The sequence below is a fragment of the Nothoprocta perdicaria genome, unplaced genomic scaffold, assembly GCF_003342845.1.
Source record: "Nothoprocta perdicaria isolate Ctin4 unplaced genomic scaffold, notPer1 scaffold_8, whole genome shotgun sequence".
NCBI classification, from domain to species: Eukaryota; Metazoa; Chordata; class Aves; order Tinamiformes; family Tinamidae; genus Nothoprocta; species Nothoprocta perdicaria.
Genome location: NW_020456087.1, coordinates 5,046,275 through 5,066,976, shown reverse-complemented (window position 1 = coordinate 5,066,976; position 20,702 = coordinate 5,046,275). Strand labels below are relative to the sequence as shown.

General features: G+C 37.0%; 1 protein-coding gene across 1 annotated transcript; it reads right to left on the bottom strand.

Annotated features, from left to right (window-relative positions):
• Nucleotides 1-812: 812 nt before the first annotated feature.
• On the bottom strand, nt 813-20,559 carry G2E3 (G2/M-phase specific E3 ubiquitin protein ligase). Its single transcript, XM_026051782.1, has 16 exons — nt 20,519-20,559; nt 18,513-18,567; nt 17,773-17,870; nt 16,560-16,661; nt 15,937-16,061; nt 14,590-14,755; nt 13,778-13,884; nt 12,281-12,397; nt 11,304-11,428; nt 11,070-11,202; nt 10,348-10,473; nt 8,935-9,245; nt 8,093-8,274; nt 7,391-7,563; nt 5,492-5,691; nt 813-4,909 (listed from the first exon to the last, which is right to left on the bottom strand). Exons 2-16 carry the CDS (start codon nt 18,547-18,549, stop codon nt 4,677-4,679), a joined length of 2,235 nt encoding a protein of 744 aa, XP_025907567.1. The 5' UTR covers nt 18,550-18,567; nt 20,519-20,559; the 3' UTR covers nt 813-4,676.
• Nucleotides 20,560-20,702: the final 143 nt, after the last annotated feature.

The following is a 20,702-nucleotide window of genomic DNA, read 5'->3' as shown; positions in this document are numbered from 1 at the left end:
TTCTGCCGCCGCCGGCTCCGCGCCCGGGGCGGCGCGTGCGAGGGCTGGGAGTGGGGCCTGCGCTGGCACCAAAGCGCTGCTCGGGCTCCAGGCTGCAGGGAGCCCGTGGGCGCCGCTTGTGCGCCGCACGTGCAGCGCGGGAGCGCCCGCCTGGCCCCGCTGAAGCTATTTGAGCAGCGAGGGCCGCAGCCGGAGCCCACGGGCTCCCGAACAGGGCTCCAGTTACCCAGCGGGAGAGGAGGATGCTCAGGGCCCCCCTTAACTAGCGCCAGGCGGGAAGGGCTAGCCCTGAGGGATGGGGGCTAGAGCTCTGGCGCAGGCTGTAGCCGCCTCCTGAAGCCCGGGAGCTGGAGCTGTCCCTCTCTCCCGAACGGCCACCTTGGGATTTCGGACAAGAGGGATGGGGTTAGACAGGGCAGAGGCAGCCAAACCCCTGACCTCCCCCCTCGCCAGGAGGGAGCTGGAGATAAGCTACCGACCACAGTAACTAGTGGTACTGAAACATGAAGAGTGAAGCAGCTTTTGAGAAAACAACAACAAAAACACTTCATGCATAACTGAAAAGAGTAGTTTAATCCTTTATTGCACTTTGAACATACACGACAATTACCTCCCGTGACACGCAGGGCAACRCGGAGGCTGCACCTGCCCAGGAGGGCGCTGCTCCGAGCTGCAGCGCCCCAGACACGGCCCACACTGACCCAGCTAGAGCTAGAGCTATTTACAAACTTCAATCTCCTCGCACAACAAYATCCTAATTACCGTAGCTTTAAAACACACATTGTTTACATGTTGCAAAATCACTCAGRGAAGCATTGTTTTTACACCAAAGCAGTGTTCTGGCAATGCTTCATTTTCTGTATACAGTAGAGATGTTCGACACATCCGGAAATATTTTTTCATTTTATCCCACTGGCAGTTCCCTTAACTTAAAGTCAATAAAAATTATGCTTTAAAATGCTCTATCACGAAGTACAGAATCAAGACAAACTATACAAAAACATTTTGTAACTTAGAGCTGCATCTCCCTCTATCTGAAAAAGTAAAATGTTTATGTTTTGATACTATTTTCAAAACACACAAGCAGAAGAGGGTTGAGAATTTGATACCTCTATACTCTGCTGTATATTTTAAATACATCCCTCAAAATCCCTAACTCTTCTGTTTTTGAGACTGAAGACAAAGAAATCAGAAACGCAACACAACACTTTAGAGCTTAAGCACAAACTGAAATCACTTTTTTCCCCATTGTGACTGTACTTAACTGCTAGCAGGCACACTTCACCTGGGTGAGAGTAGGTCACGGAAAATTCTTATCCCCTTTTTTTAAACATAGTTTTAAATTTTTTGTTCTGAGAGACCATACTAACAAAATACTAATATTAGTCTAGTATTATTTAGTAGGAAGCGATGGCTCTATAAARAAAATAGCTTATCAGACGCCAATTCCAAATGGAATTTTAGATTTCGATGCAAACACTAGTGGGTGAAGTTCTTTGGCCAGTCAATAATAAAAAAGGTTCATAACAGTCTCTTGTGGCCTTAATGATGAACCTTACTATAAAAATCTACTTCCTATAAAAATATATTTAATATGCAAAAGCTACTGCATATGCTATTACTACTCCCGTGTTATAGAAATACTGATATCAAAATAAGCACCTTCCCCAATTTCCAACTGTGCATTATGTAAAATGAGGAAATTACCTGAGAATTGCACCTCGGTGACCTGCTGGATCAACTGAAAACCTGACTGTTCTGTATTTTGACAAACTGGAAGCTTATTCAAAGTAATAATTTAAGCAAAATTAGGATTGGCATCTACAAATAAATGCTGAAAATAAGCAGAAAAGGCAAGTTAATCTCTTCCAGGGTAGCATTTAGGAACACAACTTGAATATACTGAGGTCTAACTTAGAATTTCTAGATAGAGATAAACAAAGATCTAAAAGAAAGGAGGAGATACTTTTGCCTGGGATGTGTATTTTAGTACTAAAAAGGGAATGAGCTTTGTTCCAGAAAAATCTTTGCAGGCAATATTAAAGGCTGTTCTATTTTATCTACTCCACTTTTCTTGCAATAGCACTGTAAAGATTTTTTTACAGTTACAAAAGTGAGCTAGCTCTATCTTTGTATAAATGCATAATGGCCCAATGTCAAACCAAGAAGCTATAACGTAAAAGGCATGAACCCTATTTTTATCTAAGGATTTTTCTGAAGCCTAGTAGATGCATGACCAACATCTCCCCTGCAGATCTTAAAATGCAGTTTATTTAGCTCCAAGTTCTAAACCATTCCCCTTGCAATTCCAAGTACCAGAAAATTCAACAACTTCTCTTGAAAAGTCTTCCCACACTGCTTGCTACTTCTGTTAGTGCAGAAATTGTGYACTTAACATCACAGAAGGCATTAATCTCTAACTAGGCATGAGGAAAGAATACTGCACTCATACACTGTACTTTAAAGGTGAGCACTTCTGCAGGAGACTCGGTGCTGAATCTAAAATATGTGACTGTACAATGCAAATCCTACCATGCCCTCGGTTTGCAACTGGTTACCTTCATTACAACAACACTACTCTAAAGGCAAATAAAAATATAAAGAAGTTATCAGCAGTATGACGTTCAAAGGCAAGTATGGGATTTTACAGGAGGAAAAAATGAACAGAAGAAAAAGGAAAATACTAAGGTTATAAACAAACCAAATTACGTTTTCTTCAAGTCTATTAGCAAGTCTCTACAGATGGAAGTTTACTTTAAAGGGAGCCTAGTAGGGAATTAGCTCAGAAACAGAAAACACACCGCTAAACTTGCCTTTCATTAAAATAATCTAAACACGGGTGGGAGAGCACTTATTTACAAAGTATCTAAACATTATCTCCTGAGAAATGTAAGAAGAATCCAACCTAAACTTTGGAAAAAATTTTGAAAAAAKTTTTGAAATTCAAAAGCAAATATTATGCACACTTTTGCTACACTCTTGTAGAAATAGGTCTGGAAAAAAATAGCACCCCCAAATTAAGAAAGAATTAAGAAGCTGTAACTGCTTAAGAAAGGTTGCAAAATACCTACATAAATTAAGTGAACTGTACAAGTTAAATATACATCAGCCATTTTCTTCTTTTTCATAGCATGGAATCAAATGAGGAAAGTCATGTCTGCTGCTTCCCAAAATTCTTCTGTTGCCCCTAAATTACTACTTAATAATACAACTTCTTTTAAACGAGAAGAAAAACAACAGTGCAGATAGCTCCTAATAATAAACCTGAATCTGATACTGGAATAGTTTGGTTTCTTTTAATGCCTCTCTCCACTTTATAATTTAATATGGATGTGMTTTCCTGCCAAGATATTCAAAATGAAAATAATCCTCCTTGTATTTTCAATTAAATACTAGATTTATTAATAGAAGTGGATGATTACCTTCTCAGTATTTTGAGGAACATGATTAGATTTTATATATACACGGATTTTTGTTTGGGACATAGGACAGATGATCAAAGTAATATAGGAAAAAAGTAATTGTATAAATCTTGCATTACTAGGAAGAAAAAAGTGCACTTAAATATCCTTTCACTTTTACAGTTTGAGTATTAGTAGTATTAAGGTGCTGCCATATAGGATTTTACTACTGATAAACACTGAATATCCATTAAGGCCACATATTTGTTGATCCAGACACCTGCAGACATACTAGTTTTTCATATCTTAATGTTATTTACACTAATACTGTAGAATTGCTCTGTGTTTTATGCAGTTGAAATTGCTCGTAATGAAAAGGTGAAAAGCAGTTTAGAGTAAAAGCTAGAAAAGTGTCAAGCGCCCACAAAAATGTGATGGCTGACACACTGTACTTCAACAAATCAAAGTTTTAGTACATATTACAAAAACATTAACTTCCTTGCAAGAAGCAGCACCATGCTGTGATCAACACCTTATGAGTAACTATCATCTAAATGATTTTTTTTCTTTTTTTAAACAAACAAACAAACTTACTTTTGCATATTAAGGATTTACCTTAGCTTTTATTGTTCTGGCTATAAAGTTAACACTTAAAATAGTAGAATGCAGAAACGTGTGCAAATGCCAAAGATTTTATTTAACAGCAAAAACAAGTTAAAACTAGATTTTGTTTTTGCACATGATCATTTTGTCTAGGTTTTTGCCAGGAAAGGAATCTTCAAAATGCAAAAGAATCACCAATAAGAAAAATTACTGGAAACATATACGGAACTAAAAAAACTGCATACAGTTTTACTTGAGACAAAGCTCCACAGCAGTTATCTAAAAATGCACCCGATTTGACTTTGATAAATAAGTCACTGAAGTATGTAATACAYATACATATTTAGGTGTTGGAAATAACCAAAATGCTACAGAGATGTGTAACATTTCACATCTGTCACAGCAAGAGTATCAGTTTTTAAGGACTGTGCTGCATGAGAATGCTGCCTCTTGAAGCCAATTTCAAACAGGACGATGATTCAACAGAAAACATCAAATTTCCTTTTGCAAATTGTTTTCCATCTTGAACAGTTACCTCTTTTAGCATGTCTTCAGGGGAAAACTGGAAAGAGGCAGAGAGCACGCTGCCTGAGAATGCAACCGCAACTTGCAAGCAGCCATTCCCACAGAGAAACTGAAAACTTTCAGCATCCAGTTTAGTAACAAAAACATTTATTCTCTTTCTACTTTTAGTGTGTTTCTGATGGTGAACTCCATTTTGTTTTTAAACTGCTCATAGGTCTTGGTTAGTGGGAGCTCTAGGCAATTATGGAGTCTGTTTCCAACAGGATACCTTATACGCAAAAATTTAACAGTGGGTTCAGGATCAAAACCAATGGGTGGTAGAAAAGAACAGCCTGTAGCGAAGAGCAGAATGTCCTCCAGTGTCACTACAGATTCGCCACCTATAAAATAGGATTGTTATTTCATTAGTTACTGTTACTCATAAACCATATGTTATATTAAAGATATAGAGCCAAAAAAAGACAAAACAACAACAACAAACCAACACAAAAAAGCGCCAGTGAAATTGCCAAGCCCCACATCAACAAACTGAATGAATCTTCAGAAAAAGACAGTTGGGTTAGGTCAGCAAAAACTAGAAATTAATAGAAATATCTCCTCTGAAAGGAGACCAGGGAAACCTGCTTTCTACCACTTTTTATTCTGAGACTCATTAAGAAAGAGTTTATAAGCAGGTTAAAAGGATTTCTTTTCTTTGCCACTCTATTTTCTAAAGTGACAGGAATGCTAGTTCCAATCTTACTGGTATTCACCATGCTCAAATTCAGTCGTAATTGGTCAAAAGTTTCAGAAATTTCTGAAACTGATTTCCAGAATTCCTTTCTGAATGAACGGGAAGGAAAAGGGAGTATAAATTGAGAGTAAATTCAAAAATTTACCACACAAAATGCTAAAAATCAGATCCCACGTGTATACCAGCTCCTAAGTACCTCAAACAGCACAAGAAAAAATAAATTACTTACTTTCTACATCCTGCAAATAACCCATCCAAAAATCAGCACCTTCAACTTTATTAACATCTGATGAGCAATGGATTGTGAAGAGATCACAAAGAGTTTCTGCTGAAAGTGTTTCAGGTTCATGACAAAATATGCTGGAGAATGCATCTGGATGCATTTGCATTTTCTCTAGTACACCAAGAGTTTTCAAACCTTGCCTAAAACTAGCAGGAAAAAAAAAAGTTAGTTTAAATTATTAAATTATAAGTAGCTAACTCTGTGTTCTACAAAGTTTTAAGATGATATAAAGTTTCCAAATCTGTAGTGTAATGTCCAAATCTTGTCAACAAGGTGTATGTAGACCATTTTATTTCCACCTTGGAAAACTAATTTAGATCAGTTAGCTCATATTTTAACAATCCACTTATCACTGTGGAGTCTTTTTGGAAGCAATATGCAGAAAGGAACTTTTATTTCTCTGTTGTATGACCATCACTTGCTATTAATTTTTATGGGAGAACATATTTTATGGGAGAACTCTTCTGTTAGAAACTGACCCTTGCAGAAAACAGTTTAAAAATCTTTGTCTTCAGGCAAGAATAAGTCTCTAAAAGGCCAGACTTCACTTGGCTTCTGCAGTTTACACAAGTTTGCATGATATTACTTACCTACATTTTTAGTAACAGCTGTGCAGGTTCAAAATATTGTCAATATTTATATATGCTAGATAAACTATAAAGCCAATTTGAAAGGTGCTTAACTACCATATTCAAAATTAAATTTTTATGTAAGCTGTCTACACTTTATTTTTTAGATGAAAAGAAGCAACAAAAGCCTTATCAAAAGGCTGAAGCAGTAAAATTCATAACAAACATGCTAGGATTATACAATCAGTGATACACAATGTTAATGGTCAAAGCGACTAACTTGCTCTTCACTTGAATTTAGACCTTGATAATCACACGCAAATTTGCCTTCTACTCACTTCTGCATATTTTAAGCCCACCCCAAAAAAATCTAAGTTTTCTCCATAAATAAAGCTAATTATGGCATTTTATTTTTTAACTAACTAGTTCAGCATATTGGCAATAGAGTGGTCAAAGAGTGGTCGAACATGCTAAAAAGGTCTTGTTTGAAAGAACGGTTACYCTTAAAAAAAATACCTTCAGAGCTAATGGGAGATTTAGTCAATTCAAATTTGTCCAACATCACAAATGCATTATTAATCCAACCATATTTGCTGGAAATTTTTCCATTTTAAACCTAGTGATTAATACAGATTAAAATCAGGGCAGACAGCAAATAAATTGTTTAACAACTGCAACTTGCTTAGCTATCTGAAGTCATCACCACCTCATGAAAATGCCCATTTGAGAAAAATGGCAACAGCTGGTACGCTGTTCTTACACCTCTCAGAACGGCGAAGCAGGGCAACCTGCAGCTGCGTGCACGACCACTGTCACAGGGGCACACAGCAGCTCGGTAGTTAGAACTCTGGAATATTCAATTAATGTCTAAAAATACTTTTAACACTTAAAGCTTCTCACTTTGAGCAATTCTGAATTAAAACCAAATATGGAATAGAGACATTTTTTGTTGCAAAGGTCTTTATGAGGTTACAATTTACAACTGTCAGGCTCCCCTCTTTGTAATGTTGAAAATACAAGAGGAACATAATASAGAAAAAGATCATTTGGTATCAGACATGAAAGACAAAATTTCAACAGAAATGTAGAGAAATATTTTTTCTTCTTTCACTTAAATTAACTTGTATTAACAATCACCATTTAGTCCATTGAAAACTGAAGTATTTTTCATGCAAAATAAGTATGAATGTGTGTTAATTCAGTTTTAGCAACATCTTATTTTGTATTTTAGTTAAGAAAAATCCAGAAAATTTGAAAACTCACAAACAAAACAAACCTTTCCAGTGGTGAAATAATTCTCCTGATTACATGAAAGGTGAGTATGTCATTCGCCAGCATATTCTTATCACACAAAGTTGTTACAGGTCTTAAACATCCAGCAGCAGCAAGAAATTCATAGCAGTCGTGTACAATTGACTGTAGGCTGGACAGACTACTTGCATATTTTATCTGTATCAGAACATAAGTTATAARTGTTTAATGCATGAACATATATATAAAATTAGTTTAACTGAAATGATATTTAATAAGCCATTCTTTATAGCCCCAAACTACTTYTGTAGTTTTGAAGTATAAAACAGAAACAAAAGCCAAACATGCCCTTTTATTCAAAATAGCTATCGAAACAATTTTAATAGAAAAGCAGAGGTAGCTGTGAAAAATCCCCACTGCTGAMCTAGATTATCCTACCAGGTAACATAGGTTACACTAACGTCAAAGGTCTATGGCTGATATTGCTAGTAGAATTTCCACCAAAAGTAGAACTAACTATGTAAAGAAGTGTGGCATTTATAATTTTAATTACTGATCACTACTGAGGTAAAAGATTTTAATGACTAATTATGGCTGAGAAAGAATTCAAACAATTTTGCTCGACAGACTTAAAATTATAAACCATGCATACTCCCAATTATAGCCATCAAATTAATATTTTAAGGTTCAAAACCAAGAATATACTAGTAAGTTTAGCTTTATGTACCATTTTTATTGTTTGTGCCACACCAACATCAGCAACATCTTCCAAAGCTGGTTTCACATTCTCTGGACCATAGACAAGGCAATCAAACARAGTCTTAGAAAAGAAACCAAGAGATGGACCACCATGAACCAGGGAGACTGCAATCATTCTGCCAGCTTCAAAATACAAATTTTCTTTTAGAGCTGCAAAGGAAATAAAGCACATGTAGAAAACCATTGTGATCCTGATAAATTTGTATACCAAAACCTCTCATACGCAATTCATTCTCATTTTAGGAGAAACAACGTATGGAAAGTTTGCTGTCTCCTGTTGGCTGAAACAATACTGATAATTTTTACTTGATAATATTTACTGATAACAGAAGTAGCAACTATTAAACTCTTCCAGTACTACTGAGATTTAGCAGGAGATATAACTTCCTATTGAAGATGATATCCAATGCACATTTTATTCTCAGGCATAAAAACTCAAAAACCCTTGCTTCGGATTTCTGGRGAGTGTGCTTTCAGATTTTTTTTAAATAAATATAAGAGAAGAAAATAAGTATCAGAGAATCAGAATGGAAGAATTTGCAGAGAATAAATACATCATTTCCAAAAATAATGCTTTTCTGTTGTATGCTTATGTTTTTCTATTGCTTAACAGCTTTTCCAACATTTGCTTAAAGAAGATAGCTTAAAAATGTTAATTATAAAAAATTAAAATGAAAAGTAAAATGATTCACAAAAATAACTTTACATCTTTCAGAGTTACAATCTTCAACTACCAATCACAATGAAGTTCCTAAAGTACTTAAAATTACATACTTACATTTGTCTGTCTTCGGAAAAAAAAGCATTTACCTTGAGAATCAAGGGTCAGATTCTTTAGAGATGAGCCCTCAAACAGTGATGAGTTCTGAAGATTAAGCATTAATAATTTGAAGAAACGGTGTTTTGATCCTTCAGAAGTATCTGTCGCCAGCCTGTTTCTGCAGCCTGTGAACTTTATTTCAATGGCATTTGTAGGACTGAAGTTGCGCTGTCTAAATCCTTTTAAAGCACTTTTCCAGATATTTTTTGTATTGATGTTAAGTCTTGTAGTTTTTGTATTAACTTGCAGCTTTAATTCCTTCAGTATATTAGACACTTCCCTCTTTTGCTGGTTTAGATGCCTAGAAGAAAGTTGCATGTATTTCCTGATGATTCACGATTAACAATTTACATTGAAAACACACTGAAATTCTTTTATGGGGGAAAAAAATTGCTTGAACATGTTGCTACCTTTAGATGCCATCTAAGTTACACCAGTAAAACATTTCATGTAGGTTTTTTGAATTTTAACACTGTGTACTAGTAAAATAACTCTAAGAATTGGGGGTGGGTGGGTAGGGGGGAAGGAAATAGAATTACTTACTTTGATGCAACAAGAATAGCTATTTTCTTAATTAAATTATTGCCAAAGACATCCCACACAATTCTTGCACTGTCATTCTACATTTGAATAATGCAAAGCAAATCAAAAATTGAAGACCTCATCATTTTTATGTTCGGAGATGTTTTTCARCCAAATCAGAATAGCCTAGCAGGGCCTTCTAATTATTCAGTAATATTTGTTTGTCATAATAATCCCTACATTTTGGTGAAGTGTTGCAGTTTACATTTAAAAARAAAACAAACAAAAAGGCTAGGACCCAGGCAAAATTAAAATCGTTCATTTTCTCTCTCAAAAAAGTGTTTAGATACACTGTCTACTAGAAGCAACTCCCTCATCAGAATTTAGTCACGTATTATAGAATTCATGAATTAAGTAGTAGCAGCAGCACGACAAAGAATTTTGTATGCTTAAATATCCTATACTAAGATATGTTATTTTTCCACTAATTTTAGCAAAAACACAAATTATCCCTTGCAAGTGCAAATGCACTGAAAAATAACAACATATTTACTGTAAAGTAGGTGTTTGTTTTTTAATGCTCTCCCCACCAAATGGCTGACCAGGCTTTGGCAAGGAACACAATATATAAACTCCAGGTTTTTGATTCCCTCACTGCCTCAAAAATTTCAACATAGTTTCAATTATTCTCCCCATCCCTATTGCATTTGGAAACAAGCCTTTACAAACTTAAGACTTCAATTCTTAAGAATAACCATTCCATTTTTCTAGTGACAAAATTATTATTTTTAGGTGCAATATGATTCGGCTACATCCTGCAGAAAATATGACATAAGTGCTAGAGTATTATTCAGTGTAAGAAAAATAAAATACTAAAATACTTTTTCCGCATTGACAAGCTCCTGTTTGCCATCAGTGGAGACGAGGACATTGTCATTCGGTTGGATGCTGGAAACTCTAGGCGTGAGCAGGGAGTCACATTGCTCTGGCACATTATCTTTGGTGATCTACAAACATTTAAGAGAAGTTGCAGCTGAAGAATGCATAAATGCTTTATATTTGAAGACACAAATATATTACCATCTCTGGTACTAAATCTGATTTGCATGTTCATTTAAATGAAGTCTAACAGTAGCCAAACTACAGTTTTAAAGACAGCAATTCAGAGTTTTCATTATGTCATGGGTTTCTGGTCTGCATTTAATTGCATCCTACCTAAGAAAGGGGAATCTTGACCAATAAAGTAGCTAAAAAAAGAAAGAGAKATCCTTAACAAAATATTGGTAAACCACCTCATCTTCAAGATTCATCAACTGTATATTCAAAGTCTTCTCTAAATATTTAGATTACTTTTAGGAAGACGTCATTTTACTTGTCAACCAAAAACTGGTTTAGATGCCATTCAGTGTGAAGTTGTTCAGTCTACAGTAAATTTACACAAACTTATGGCTTGCTCTCAAAATTTCAGTAACTAAAATGAAGTTTTCCTCAATTTGCTACTCAGTAGAAGTAGCCTTTCCTTCACAATAAGCCATCACCTCCTCACGCTAAAATTCTTTTAATGTTGTCATCTGTTTCACTTTGAAGACAAAGATTTACACACTGGAGAAGAAAGCTGTGTTGAGATCCAGATGACGGCCGAGGGCACTTTGGAGAAGGCTCTTCCAACAAACAGGTTGTCCCACCAGTCTTCTCAGAGGCAGCCAAAGAACGCTTTTGCTGTTTGCTATAGTTCCCTGGGCAATTAAATACACACCATTAAATGAGTTTGCTAGGTATTTAACATGTTACTAAAATATACTGTTTGAAGAAGTCACTGTAACATTTATAATACTACCTGATTTTGCAAAGATGCTTCTGCACTCCACACACTCCCAGTTTTGCTCCCATGACTTCATGGATGAGCAGGCCAGGTGAGTTCCACGGGACCCGCAACACTGACAACGCTTTATTTCCCATTTACTGAAATGAAAAGATTCAGAGTTCGACACAAAAATAATACTAATTAAAATTAGAATATTTAACAGTAAATCTGATCCAGTTTCGAGGCACTAAACTAAGATGTATTTTTAAAACTAAGTGAAATTTTCTTCAGATAAGATGCAGTCACCATTCCAGGCTACTGGGGAAAAAAGCCACCCATGTTCTAGCACCTTTTACTGAGGGAAGCTAGAGGTTACCTTGTTCCCCCAGTGACAATAATTTGCAACTAGCATCTTGTCAACATGCTGCTAACCAGYAATATCCCCTCTATTTTATGGGGACCCACTCTCCAGCATTTCTAAGCGCAAAATTTTAAGTGATAAACAGCTTTTTGTGACACATTCTGAGAAAAGATTCCTTATTAATGACAGTACTTGAGTATCTGTTAAATTACTTGTCTAGTTTTATTACATTTTGCTTAAGCATATATTATAAAGGAGTAATGTGACAGATGCTAGTCCAAACATTGAAAACCAAAGCTACAGAGCTTAAATGATAAGACAATCCTGAGACAAATCAGTAACAAGAACATACCCAATGATGCTTRGCCAAATCTGTACAAAAAAAGGTTAACATTCCTGTCTATGAGAAATAAGGGAGAGCAGAGGAGTTGGACTAGATCTCCAGAGGTCACTTGCAGCCTCATCCATTCTGTGATGCTCTTATGTCTAAYGAAAACAGGGGTAAGCTAAGTGATAGTGGACTTGTTCTTTTGGTTTTTATGGGTCATAAAATTAACATTTGATTTGGAAATACTGTATTGGCTTAAAAATCTGATGTTGTAAATACTACAGAATGTAGTTTTTTTTTTTTTATACCAGACTGTTATACCTGTCAGGTTCATTATAGTCTCTTCCTTTTTTGCAGAGACATCTTCTAATGTCACAGTGCTGATAACACTGCAGTAGTTCTTGATATGCATTCTCTTCAAGTTCCCACGATGCATCCCTATAAACAACAACAAAGTGGAAGATCTGTGTAATACAACAGTGTAATACAACAGTGTCCTGACTGTTCAACTATGCTACTCTGAAAAACAACATATATAGTCAAATGAACATGTGGCATCAGGAATCAAATTATGTGAATTCAAACACAACCATTAATTTCCTAGACAAATAGCAGAGGTGAAGAAAAAAGGAAAACTAGGAAGAAATAATCTTGCAAGGTAACAATTTTAACTATCTTAACAAGATAGCCTTCTTAAATGAATCTCTAAGCTTTTTTTTTAGTATTACTGGGTATCATGATAACACCTATCTTAAGAAGTCACTGTGACACGAAGGTGTGTGTTCCCCTGACCCTCCAATCCCACACCCTACCAATAAGGTCTACGCAAAACTCCCTTTGTTAAGTTTCCCATATGAGCTACACAGTGTTTTCAGTTCCTGCTCTCCAGGGATGTCCTGAAGTAGGAACAAAAATGCCACCCTAAAACCTACATTGTCAGAATTTTTATTATATAAGAGTAATTTGATTAAAGCATTTAGTATTTTTGCACCATCTCACTATTCATTTTTCCAATCTCATATTCTCCTTTCTTATAGCAGATGAGAATATTAATTTTGGCAATCTAATGAAATTACCACCAAAAAAGGTGTTTTGAAAGATAACGCATTATTTGCCTTTCCAGTATGGCAAAATACTGCAAGTATTTTGACTGCTTTTCTCCAAAATCTTGGATTGCTGTCTCATGAAGAAATTAATCTCTGAAGAGACTAAAGGCTACTAAATCATAATTTAAACAGTTAAAATCACTGATCACTTTTGGCCTTATTTTGAGCACCACCAAAGAGCAGAAACTATTGTAAAATCAGTTTATGATTTTGGAAGGTGTTATTACATACATCCTTACAATACCTTGGGAGGAGAATGAACTCATAAATAATCAGGGAATGGTAAAACTGGATGGACAGAAATTCAGATACATCATTTAAAGGTGGTCATTAAAAAAAAGCATAGAGAAAATAAATACATTACTCAACTTCCTGTGTTAACGTGAATAGATGATTATTTTTTAAAAGTTGTGATTTTTCAAATGTGTCTCTTGTCAAACAATGGCATTGAAAATCACATTTCAAAAAGCTTAGTGTTTGGGATGACTTTGATCTTCTACAGTTTTGATTATTCAACCAAAAGGAAACGGGATACTTCTTAACCAAAACAGTCCTAGCATTAACAGTAGTGCTGAAGTTTCATGCACTTGTAGATGCAATTGTATAGAATAAGCAAAAAAGGATTTCATACCTTATAGAAGTTTTTATATACATACATATATATGTCTATTATTTTAATAGAACATGGATTATTTACTAATTATTTACTTACTTTTCTGGAATGTGTATGCCCATTCTCAACATTTCCTTCTGAAATTTATCCTTGTTATTACATACTGAACACCTAAAGAAAAACACTCCAGCACTCAACGCATGATACTGTGCCAGGAAAAGATAAAACAAAAACCAAACCAATTATTGAATTATTACCACTCTTAAGATGCCGACAAATAATGCTTCCCTATCTAAGCATTACATTCATGGCTGTTTTAGCTGAAGTAACTACTTGACTTCAAAGCAAATGTTGAGTATTTTCTTTTTCTTTAGCGCATGTAAGAGACTCAGTTCACATCCAAGAATCAGGTTCATAAACAAAAGCACAATCCTTTTCAGCCAGCTTCTCCAGATCTGGAAATTTACATTTATAAAGAGAACTATTTTTTTCCAATGATAGATTTAAGCAAACAGCATTGATTATGGACAAATAACATATTGGATATTTAGATTTTGCACACTGGGACCTGGAAGAAAGTAGCTACCTAGACTGGACTTTTTCTCAAGTTCCTGAGAAGAACTAAAGCCATGAGGTGCATCCCACATACAAAAACATGAAGAGGGGAAAAAACCAAACACCCTCCCCACCCACACAAACAGGAAAACTGAATCCCATTCTTGTAAGGCATCACACTGCAAATCACAATTTTAACATAATCCRTCTACACRAGTTTATTTCCGTGCCTATTGCCAAAATTACTCCCAAGTAATTTCATCTAGCTTTAAGTAGCTGTTYTATTATTTCAAGTAAGTAATAAAAGTATGATGTATATGGATGCACAAAAGAAAAAAAGGAAGAACCTGCATTACCTGCAAGCATTCTCGATGAAACCAAGCATTTTTACAGCAAGGACTTTTCAGTACACTGTAGAGTGGAAGCTGTTCAACCAATTCCAGGCATATTATACATTGTGAAGATTCTCTAGATCCCTTAACTGAAAACTTCTGGACTGGTTTATGTTCCCAACAGTAGGACCTAAAAMCAGTATTTTTTTTTAATAAGAATTTACATCATAAAAAAATGAAGACAAAATTAATATCCTATCTTGTTGTTTGCTTTTCATGAGTAAGCACTCTGGGACAAGCAAAAGGGCAAGGCAAACAAGGGTAAACTACTTATGTATCTAATGGATCAAGTCAACAGAACAGCAGTAAGAAATCAGCATGTTACCAACTGATTTGTAGTGCATTATGGGGATCATATACCTAGTTTCCCTCAAATACTTCTTCTAGTCCAAATAATGTATTTGTCAGAATCTCAGGTTCTTCCTACATTTCACTACATGACAAGGATGTTAAAACGTCATTTTCAATTTCCTCAACGATTCTGCAAAGCGTAAGTAGCATGATAAATTTTAAAAGTGTGTACATTTTCAAAGCAAAAGAATAGAAATTCAGTTGAATTTCAAAAGAAACTCTTTTGACAACGCWTTATTTTTATGTGTTTGGCTCAACTAGGCCTCATTTTTTTATGCTAAGTGAAACAGCTACCTCCTAAACTTCCACATAGCAGCCCTTCAAACTCAACCTGCAGTAGAGAGAATAAAAATATATTACCAAATGCACTCAAGGCTATTTTGACTACCATCAGAATGGTAATTATGATGGTAATAAAAGAAAATAACCTCTTCTCTATGTATATCAAGTGCATTTTTCCTGTAATCTTTCTCTGATAAGGACTTCCGGAAGTTTTATGTTTTTAAGCACAACAAAGTGGCATACAGGTTGTTTTAACTGCTGAGAGGCAGTCAGACCGCAGGAAGGAAAGAGAGGAGCAAAAGGTTTTTACTTGCCATTTCAGCAAATACAGAACCACACAAACCAGGGTATGGGGGGGAAATCCTAAACATTTTGCAGTTATATTCAAGATTTCACATACAGTTTTATAGACAATTTAATTATTTGTAGAGGAATGGAATTATACCTTTAAAAGCACTGTTTATATRTATTAGGTATGTAATGTAACTGCTTGACTATCATGTGTTCTACAAATYAGTTATTTTCCTGAGACAATCCATGTATCATCTATACTTCAAGTAGTTCAAAAAACATATTTCTAATACAAAAAGAAGTTGTATCGCATCTTGTTTAATAAAAAGGTGTCAYTGTTAGGAAAATCAGAAAGTAAAAACTTCTGTCTCCCTCAAAAAGCCTTACCTAAAGTCTTCCATGAACTGGAAAATGCATTCCTTTTGGACCCCACAGGGAAAATGGTAACTTCGCTTGCATTTGGGAGCTACACATCCAATGGAAGCACCCTTTTTCTTACAGATATTGCATTTCTATTGAAAACATTTTTTWGAAATAGAAAAATTAAGACCAGGTATAATTACAGGAATATAAACAAAGAAAATAATAAAATGCATGCAAGAAAAACAAAATATCTGTAACATGAACTTAAAACTGTCAATTGGAATGAAAAGCATTTGCTTGCTTTTAACATGCATTTCTAACATTGAAAATATCTGTTTTGCAGAATTTTTGATTATGAGTTGCTTTTTAYGCATGTTGACTGTGACATGTAACCTGAAACACAAAATATTGATAGCTACACTTTAATTACATCTTCAATTATATCTCAGTCTGAGACTTAACATAGGTCATGAGGCAATAGGCACATACAATCTGCTCTCATCTTTTTTCTGCACTATAAAGAACATTGGGAGAATATAATTGTCAAATYCAAGTGCTGGTATAGGTGTTCAGCACTGCCCACTGGAAAACAAAACACTCATAGATGACAGAAATTAAGTTACTCTTTTTTAAGACCTAATTCTTACCAGTTTCGCAGCTCTATTTACTTCTTTTCTTATATCTGTGATTAAAAAGCCATATATACCTTCATCTTCTTGTCCTCGTTGCCAAATGCCACTTGACATCAACTACAAAAAGAAATTAAAATATGCATTTTAAATGACTCAACTACATAAAGTAGTTCACCTGTAAAGATCACCTGTGCCACGTGTGTTAGAAACAGCAGTGTTTCAAGACAGCTTTTACCATCGAGTAGAATAGACTTTCTGGCTTCAAGCACACTAATACTGAAATCACTACTGGAGTCTGTGACAGCTTATTCACATTTTTGAGTACTTTACAGCCAAGGACAGGCCTAAGGATTGTAGAGCATGACATYAGTAAACGATCAGGTAATCTATTCCTATTCACAGATACATACAATTAAAAACAAAAGCACCTTCCCCCCACCACCCTCCGCCAGAAAAAAGAAAAAGTGGGGCTGAGGGTGTGTGTCTAAAATTAGGGATAAAAAAAAAAAAATCAAAGCTGTACTTGATACATTCTTCACAGAGTAACAGAATCACAGACCAGCTGAAGTTGGAAGGGACCCTTGGAGATCATCTAGTCCAAGCCCTCTGGCTCAAGCAAGGTCACCTAGAGCAGACAGCTTTTTAACCATGCCTGGAGACTCCACAACCTCTCYGGGCAACCTGTGCCAGCGCTTAATCACCCTCACAGTAAAACAGCTTTTCCTCATGTTGTGACAGAACTTCTTGTGTTTCATTTTGTGTCCACTGCCTCTTACTCTGCCACTGGGCACCACCGAGAAGAGTCTGGCCCTGACTGTATCTATAGTGTTGTGATGTATTATGTAATTTCAAAGAATAACTCACCATCAAACAAGAATCAATGATAAATGTGAATAAATATTAAAGCTTTTCTCTACATTCTTCTGCAGAGGTGGAATTTTCAAACACAAATTGTTTACTTTCTTCTAAGATGTACCTTTGCTCCTGGGATTGGCTGGGAATACTCCCTAAGTAACTAATCTCTCTGAATAAAAGCCCATCAGGGCTTATTTCCTTAGTTTGCTGTACCTGAGAGGTACAACCTTCAGGCCTGCAAGTTAAATCAGACAGTTCTAGATTTCCACCAATAAACTAAGTCGTTATTACTTGTTCAAACTCTAAGTATTGCATTTATTTTTTTCCCCTCAGGTAAAGCAGATGAGCTCCAGCGTCAGTACCAAATACATACCAGGCAGTAATAATGAACAGTGAGATTGTATTCCACATAGGTACTTTTTTCTCCATATTTTTCAGGGCAGTCATCTGTCCGTCCACAGAGAACACAGGCTAAAACACAGAATCATATTTTAGGATGCTCAGTGATAGGTTTARGTACTTTTAAAATGTATACTAGTTTAAAAACATCCAAGGATTTGAGACAAGCTTGGAGTCAACTAAAACCTTGAGTTTTTCTTATTTCTGCATGTCCTAGCCCACCAACACACTTCTACAGACATTAGGTATCTGTCTTCCCCTTTACAGCACATCAGAAACATAAAGTTTTTTTTTTAATCCAGAAGTATTTCAGTATTTCAATTCTCCAGCAGCAAGAGCAGCCATAATTGCAAAGAGAAAAGAGGTACTGCTTTAACCTAAGAAAGTTTTGAATGCTAAGTTTCATGCCCAGCTATTAGCAACTGGACAGCTGAATTCCCAAGGTTACTATTTATAAAATGTCTGCAGAAAAGATAGCRTAAAGAAATTCAAGAAATTCACAATAATTATTTCTTTTTAATTCACCGAGACAAGCTGTACCAACATAACTTAATTGCTGAAAATTCACCCATTCTTTGAAACTAAAATAATAATAATGAGCTGTAATAATGACACTGTGTTACGGTGTCTAACTGATGTTCCAGATGAAAATTAGTTGTTTCATCTGGATCTGATGTTCCAGATGAAAATTAGTATGATATAAATCTTACTTACGTGGACTTTGAACATTGAAGTGTCTGTTCTCATTCATTCTAGTGAATTATTTTGTCTGCCATGAAAAAGAAATCATGTCAAATATATAAGACTTTATATTGTTAAATATATAAGACTTTACATTTAATATTTTYGGAACTGAAAATAATGATCCAAGAACAACCAAGGCAGGGACTTCTGATCAAATTAAATATTTTATTAAYGCAAGTAATTTAATGAGAACAAATTTCTCCATTGCTTAGAGAAAATCCTGGATCCTGGCCTATTTGAAGAAGCACAAACASTGGCTTTCTACAGAAAGCAGTGAGGAATGCAAGACAGGGAAATACAGGGGGATGTGTGCTGTTTACAACTACATGTTTACAACGGGGAGAGTAATCCATTTAGAAACATCTGTCAAACCTGAATTTCTTTCAAAAATTATATGCACCTAAAAGTCAGATCTGTAGCATCATACTTCCTAGCCCACCTAAAAAGCAACCAACCAAATCGCATTTCTCTTCCACATCAAGGATATGATTTTCCAACATTTTTTTTCAACAACAGTGTAACAGGATCCTCCTACAAATGTATTTGCAGATCTTTGGCTTGTCTCCCCGTAGGAGGAAAGAGGAAACATTACAAGGGGTTCAGATGACAAGTTATGGGATCCCTGCCTGCAGATTCACTCTTGACCTTGGAGGAAGATAAATAACTTCCTTGATAAACCTTGGAAGGAGGCAAGAGGCAGCCATCTCATGGGAAGTCTCAAATGGGAAGTCTCTCACACTCCCTGCTATCAGAACTTTGGTACTTATAGGCTAGATGACTGCCAGGTACGGATTCAGGAGCAGCTCTCAAGCTAACCCAAATCACTGCAAATACAGCATTGCAGCCATCTGATTAGAGTTTCAGGGAAAAGGTTTTGCCAAAGAGCAGGGAAGCGGGAGAAATATAAAGAGGCAGAACTCTCAGGCATAAGGCAACCACTCTGTGCAATCGCACTTCTTTAAAGGAAACCAGAGGTATTGCATGAACAGAAGATTGTTGCCAGAACATGCTCTAAAAGAAAAAAAAACAATACTGTAACCAGTTCAAGTGAGGAGAATGATAGGAACACATATTGTACCAAGTCCAACATGACAGTGAAATGAGACTTCATTTCTCCCAGATACAAGTTTCCCTTTCCTAAATAAAAAAATAAACCAAAAAATGAACTATAAACATCTGTGCAAACACAGCGGACATCAGTTCAGTTAGTGATGACACGAGCCCGACAGCTGGACAAAGCACATGTTTGGCTGGGAACAACCAAACTCCCTTCCCCCCTCTCCCAGTTTCAGCATGACGGGAGAAAACATTAACCTTCCCCCCAGATCCATTTTCACACTCCATCAGGAAATTGGGTCCTGCAGTCCAAATTTACAAGTCAAAGAGCCTGTGAGCACAGGGCAGTGCCTGCTTGCATAAGTGCTGCGGCGCTCAAGGGGAGCACAGCAGCTCCCCATCAGTCTATTTGCAAGACAAGCACGCATTATCACCCAGTGTTTACAGGACTGAAGTGTAAACGAACCGTACCCAGCATTCCTGAAGAAGCTAAGCAAGGCCTCAGAGTGCTGTGCCGTTTGSAAGTTCTAGAAAACTGCCACTTCACTGTTGCCAAGTGCAAGCTATTTTTTTTTATTATTATTAGGAGCGCGGAAACAAAGGCCGGCGGCAACCCCCGAGGGCGGCCTCCCCCTCCCCGCGGACACGGGCCGCGGCGCCCCGCACACCGCAGCCGCCTCCGCGCCGATACGCTCGCGGTTTGTCCCGAGCGGGGCCGCCCCCTGCCCGCCAGGCTGCGGCCTCCCCGCACGGCCGCCCGGCTCCCCCGAGGGGTCACGCGCCCCTGAGCGCTTCAAGACCCGGGCGCGACACTCGTTGCGCTTCGGGGCAGGGACGGGCCGCCCGCCCACGCGCGGCCACCCCACGAGGGCTGCGCCAGAGGGACAGGGAGGCTCCCGGCCGCCAACGGCGTCACTCACCCGGCAGCAACCGCCGCGCGCCCGCGCCAACTGACGGGCAATTCAAACGACAACATCCGCCGGCGTCCCGGAAGCGGCGCATCCGCCACATCGGCGCTCGGCCATGCCTGCCGCTCCCCGCCGGGAGGAGCCGAGCGAGCTCGGCGCTCGGCGCTCGGCTGGGGGTGCCTAGCGGCAGGGCCGG